Source organism: Cibotium barometz, chromosome 64 (genome assembly GCF_041138505.1).
Source record: "Cibotium barometz isolate CiBa-2024 chromosome 64, ASM4113850v1, whole genome shotgun sequence".
NCBI lineage: Eukaryota > Viridiplantae > Streptophyta > Polypodiopsida > Cyatheales > Cibotiaceae > Cibotium > Cibotium barometz.
The window spans coordinates 11,761,070-11,766,673 of record NC_141109.1 but is presented as its reverse complement, the minus strand read 5'-3'; the positions used below and the strand labels follow the sequence as shown (position 1 = coordinate 11,766,673).

The following is a 5,604-nucleotide window of genomic DNA, read 5'->3' as shown; positions in this document are numbered from 1 at the left end:
ACAAAAAAAAAAGAAACACTCTTATATTCATATTTGCACAAAAAATTGATCATAATACATGTGTATTTTTTTTAGGTCTCGTTAGTGGCTGACCGCCCTTATGTGCTCAAGTATTTCGGCCAACTCCGATCACCTGACCCGAAACTGGCCAACCTCCTTGTGTACTCAAAACAATGGGTGGCCGGAGGCATATTCTGGGAATCTTGGGTGGACTACAAAGAGACAAGTGACCTTAGGGTGGCCGACCTCGTTTATGTGCTAAGGCTATCTCACTCACTCTCTCTCTCTCTCTCTCTCGCTCTCTCTCTCTCTCTCACACCCTCTCTCTAAGGAGGCTCCTGCGTATAGAGAAATACTCACTCTCGCTCGCTCGCTCTCTCTCTCGCACACACTCTCTCTAAGGGGGCTCTTGCGTATAGGGAAATTCCTACATCAGGGGCCGAAAGTCCTACGAGTAGGAACGTGCAATAATGTGGCGTAGATGGCTTCTTGCCGGAAGGCAGCTCAAGCAATGGACAATTGAATCCGAAAGGCCCTTACCGAGCGCCGACGGAGATGGCTTTCTTGCCGGAATACAGTTCCATCAGGGGGTAGTTGAACCCAGAAGGCACATACCGAGCGCCGACGGAGATGGCTTCTTGCTGGAAGACAGTTCAATCAGTGGGCAATTGAACCCAAATCTCACGTACCGAGGGCGTATGGATGGATTACTTCCGGATCCCTTTTGGTTGCGGAAACAGGATAGCAAGTGGGTGTCATTTCCTTTCGTTTTAGAATGGGGCTGGCAATGGCCACAGACAATACCAAGCTTCCGGCTTAGGCTCACCAAGGAGTAGCTATGGCTGGACGGCTGTCACAACACAAGTTGGTTTCAAGACATCTCAAGACTCCAGAAAGCCGAAGAGCGTTATGCAACGAAGGCAAAGAAAGAATTGGAACAACAACAACAAAATCAGTGGTGGTGGTTGTGGTTGGGAGATCCTTAGCTTAGAGGAGTCTTTTCCTTCCCTTGTACAAGGGATGCTGCCCTTTACCTCGTTTGAGGACCTTGCATCCATCTTGCTCAAGTGCAGAAAGGAGAGAAACCTTATCCTCGCGCTGAGGCTGCATGCCTCCATGTGTGAACATGGGCTGGACGCCGATACATTTTTTGGGAACTACCTCATCTCATCTTTGGTGGAAGTTGGAAGCATGTGCCATGCCCAGCAGGTTTTTGATAGGCTGGTATATCGGGATGAGCGATCATGGAACTGCCTCATCGGAGGGTATGCTAAAGATGGAGAGTCACAGCAAGCCCTCACCCTGTACCAGAAAATGCACATGGATGATTCTCTACATCCTAGTGGATACACTTTTGTGGCCTTACTAAAGGCTTGCATTAAGCTGAAAGATGTGGAAAGAGGTTGTGAAATACATGCTGAGATTGCTAGACAAGGGTTGCTGGAAAGAGATGTTTTTGTTGGCAGCACCTTGGTTGATATGTATGCTAAATGTGGCTCCCTTGCAAAAGCACAGGAAGTGTTTAACAAGCTTCCAGTTAGAAACATAGTCTCTTGGACTGCACTAATTGCGGGATATGCCGAGCATGGGGGTGGTCAGGAGGCACTTCACTGTTTCGAACAGATGCAACACGAGGGCATTTCTCCGGATGCTGTCACGTTTGTCTGCAGCTTGAAAGCTTGTGGCTGCCTAGGAGCTATGGACAAGGGTCAAGAATTGCATGCTGAGATTGTCAGAAAAGGGCTGGAAAGAGACCTCTTTGTTGGCAGCACCTTGGTTGATATGTATGCTAAATATGAGTGCCTTGCAGAAGCACAGCAAGTGTTTGACAAGCTCCCAGATCGAAATGTGGTCTCATGGAACACACTAATCGCAGGACATGCAGAACATGGTTGTGGTGAGGAAGCACTCAATTGTTTCAAACAGATGCAACAAGAGGGTGTCTGTCCAGGTGCTGTCACATTTGTTTGCAGCTTGAAAGCTTGTGGCAGCATAGGAGCCACAGACAAGGGCCGAGAAATACATGCTGAAATTGCCAGAATAGGGTTGCTTGAAAGAGATGTTTATGTTTGCAGCACCTTGGTTGATATGTATGCCAAATGTGACTCCATTGCAAAAGCACAGGACGTTTTTGACAAGCTCCCAATTCGAAATATAGTCACATGGACTGCACTAATGGCAGGGTATGTGGAACATGGATATGGTCAGGAAGCACTCAACTGTTTAAAACAGATGCAACTCGAGGGCATATCTCCGGATTCTGTCACACTAGTTTGCAGCTTGGACGCTTGTGGCAGCATAGGAACCACATTCAAGGGACGAGAAATTCATTTCGAGATTGTGAGAAAAGGGTTGGAAACAGAGATCCTTGTTGGCAACACCCTGGTTGATATGTATGCTAAATGTGGCTTGCTTGCAGAAGCCCAAAAAGTGTTTAACAGACTTCCAGTTAGAACTGTAATCTCGTGGACTGCACTAATTGCTGGATATGCTGAACATGGGTGTGGTGAGGAAGCATTCAATTGTTTTGTACAGATGCAACAGGAGGGCAGCTACGTGGATGCTATCACATTTGTTTGCAGCTTGAAAGCTTGTGGCATCATAGGAGCCAGAAAAAAGGGCCGAGAGATCCATGCTGAAATTGTGAGGACTGGGTTGCTGGAAAAAGACCCTGTTCTTGGCAGCACCTTGGTAGATATGTATGCTAAATGTGGTTGCGTTGCAGAAGCACAAGAAGTGTTTGACAAGCTTCCATTTCGAGACGCTGTCTCATGGACTGCACGAATTACAGGCTATGCAGAACGGGGGTGTGGCGAGGAAGCACTCGACTGTTTGGACCAGATGCAACAGCGGGGCATTTTCCCAAACGCTGTTGCACTAGTAGGTAGCCTGAAAGCTTGTGGCAGCATAGGAGGTACAATCAAGGGACGAGAAATACATGCTGAGATTGTAAAAAAAGGGTTAGAAAGAGAGCTCCTCATTGGCAGTACCTTGGTTGATATGTATGCTAAATGTGGCTTGCTTGCAGAAGCACAGGAAGTGTTTGACAAGCTTCCAGTTCGAAATGTAGTGTTGTGGACGGCACTAATCTCAGGATATGCCAAGCTTGGAGGGAGTGAAAACGTTTTTGTAAGCTTGGACAAAATGATAGAAGAAGGTATAAAGCCAGATCCGGTCACATTGGTGAGTGTTCTTAATGCATGCACTAATGCAGGTTTACTGCATAAGGGTCAGATGTACTTTGAGGCCATTAGCAATGATTATGGTTTAGTCCAGACTTTGGAGCATTACACTTGCATGGTTGATCTCTTTGGCCGTGCAGGCCATATAGAGAAGGTGGTAGCAATGATTAAGAAGATGCCATTTCAACCTGGTATTGTGATGTGGCATGCTGTACTGGGGGCCTGCCGAAAGTGGGGCAATGTGGAGCTTGGAAGACATGCCTTCGAACAGGCATTGCAATTGGATGAAAAGAATTCTGCAGCTTATATCTGTATGTCTAACATCTATGCAGATGCTGACATGCAGGAGGAGAAACAAGCATGGCCATAGTTGGTGGACGGACACGCATGGCACTGTCCATTCTTTTTTGGTTGGGATTGAAAGAGAATCCCATAGCAAGAAAACTTTTCTGCCAAGATAGAAGAATGTTTGCCAAAATTTTCAAAGGAAGGATATGCCCCAGGTTTGCCTTCGGTATCACAGAATACGTTCACTACACCATTGCTCTGTAGAGTTTAATAATATCAATTATTATCTATTTGGAGGTCTCAAAATTTGGAAGTAATTTTATATAATAAGAAAATGGCCTGCTAAAGAAAATTTTTAGCCAGCTTCTGCGGTAAAATTCACATCTTTAATTTTAATAGCACAGGGGCATGGTTGAAAAAGTCATTTGATATGGAGAGGAAGGGACCTTACATAGGGAGGGACCTTACATTCTTCCCCCTTAAAAAGAACGAGCTATCCTCAGCTCGAGAAATGAGGATATGCGTGACAAATATCGTCAATCTTTTCCCTAGTAGCATCCTCCAATTTGAAGTGTTTTCAAAATTTCTCAAAGAAGTCTATTTCGAGGAGGCTTCTCTCGAAAGTCTAAAATTTGTTCTGGCTGAGAGAACTGACTAATACATTTTTCTTTTCAGGATAAAATTTAATCTCAAAATTAAATTCTTGAAGCAGTTCAATCCATGACCTCTAACTCATATTAACAATAGCTTGAGGACCACAACCAAGACTAAATCATGGGTAGGATAATTCATCTAATGCTGTAAGATTCCTCCCTCCAGCTTTTGAGGTGTAAAGGTGTAAGAACCTCCTCTTCTGTTCTTGTAATTATTTCTCTCTCTGAAATAAAAGAAAGATCTTGTGTTACCCTGTTTTGGCCTAGAGAGAGAAAATGTCTAAAGAGGTAATTCAAAATTGAGATATTTTTGGATATAAAAATTTTCCTAGTGTCTAAAATGGTTTTCCCTGAAATGGAAATTCAAAAAGAACTTTCTAATGTGCATTAGGAATTAATTGAAAATGTGTATAAAGGATCTTAGTCTAAGGGTCAAGATTTTTTTGAAAGTTTTGGATTATGGTCCAATTAAGGTTCTTATTGACCAATTGGATTAATCCAAGTGTGGGGATGAGATAAATTCAAAGAATAAAAGAAAATACCAAAAAATGAGTAAATGCTTACATAAGATGAAGAGTTGATTGAGTACAAGATTTATTAGCTAAAAACTATGAGATATTACTAAAAAAATGAGATATTTTGGTATAATGATACGTTTTTGATACCTTGGTAAGGAGGGGGGAAGAGTTTAAGGAAGCGCCTATTTCACACATATGAATGAGTTTTTAAATAAAAAATATTAAGATATTTTTATCGCTCCTCTCTTGTATCAAACAAATCAAAAAGGGAGCCAAACTGATCTAAATCTTGTCCAAATTCAATCAAACTGAAGCTGAAAAATTCTAGAACTTAGTTGGACTCAGTTAGTAGTCTCCCTCACCTATAAATAGACCCCCATTCTTTTGTATTCTCATCTGTGAACTATACCATGTTAGTATTACATTAAAATAATGATATTTTAGATTATCCTTTAAAAATCCTCTATATTTTGGAGAGATGGAGCTTCTCTCTCTCTTCAACCTTTCTTGGAGCTTTCCTCTCAACACACTAATCAATTGATTGGTTGGGGACTTCTTCTAAGATAGAGAAACAAGCAAAAACAAGAGGTAAAGTGTAATTTTATGGTTTTCTTTACTATTCTCAATGTTTTCACTTCTCAACCCCTCTCAAGCTTGAGAAGTTTCTAAATTAAGTGTTTAGAATGTAAATCAAGCTTTTCTCAAGAGTTGTAATGAATAATTAAGAAAAGTTTACATTTATGCTTAATTAGAATGCTTTTTATATTTTTATCTCTCTTCCCAAAAGAATGGTCATTCCTATGACCAATTCTCTATTCAAATGATACTTCTCATTGATAAATTCTCAATTCACAAATCAAAATCTAGGCTTGTGAAGCGTTAAGAAAGTGGATTTTTATACTTTTATGCTTCTAAAATTATGATAATCTTATGATTTAAATCCATAAATTAGATTTAAGTTTA

At 41.6% G+C, this 5,604-nt stretch overlaps 1 protein-coding gene across 1 annotated transcript; it reads left to right on the top strand.

Annotated features, from left to right (window-relative positions):
• The first annotated feature begins 470 nt into the window (after nt 1-470).
• Nucleotides 471-3,552, top strand: LOC147603323 (pentatricopeptide repeat-containing protein At4g39530-like). The gene is made up of 5 exons (XM_086796940.1): nt 471-748; nt 798-1,473; nt 1,516-1,951; nt 2,045-2,914; nt 3,095-3,552. The coding sequence occupies exons 1-5, from the start codon at nt 471-473 to the stop codon at nt 3,550-3,552; spliced, it is 2,718 nt and encodes a 905-aa protein (XP_086653066.1).
• The last annotated feature ends 2,052 nt before the right edge of the window (nt 3,553-5,604 follow it).

Excerpts from the sequence above, each read along its gene's own strand:
- LOC147603323 (XM_086796940.1), top strand. The coding sequence starts at position 471 with ATGTGGCGTAGATGGCTTCTTGCCGGAAGGCAGCTCAAGCAATGGACA. Across the intron at positions 1,474-1,515 it reads TTTTTGTTGGCAGCACCTTG|GAAGTGTTTAACAAGCTTCC; the intron begins GTTGATATGTAT and ends GCAAAAGCACAG. Across the intron at positions 2,915-3,094 it reads AGCTTGTGGCAGCATAGGAG|GATATGCCAAGCTTGGAGGG; the intron begins GTACAATCAAGG and ends CACTAATCTCAG.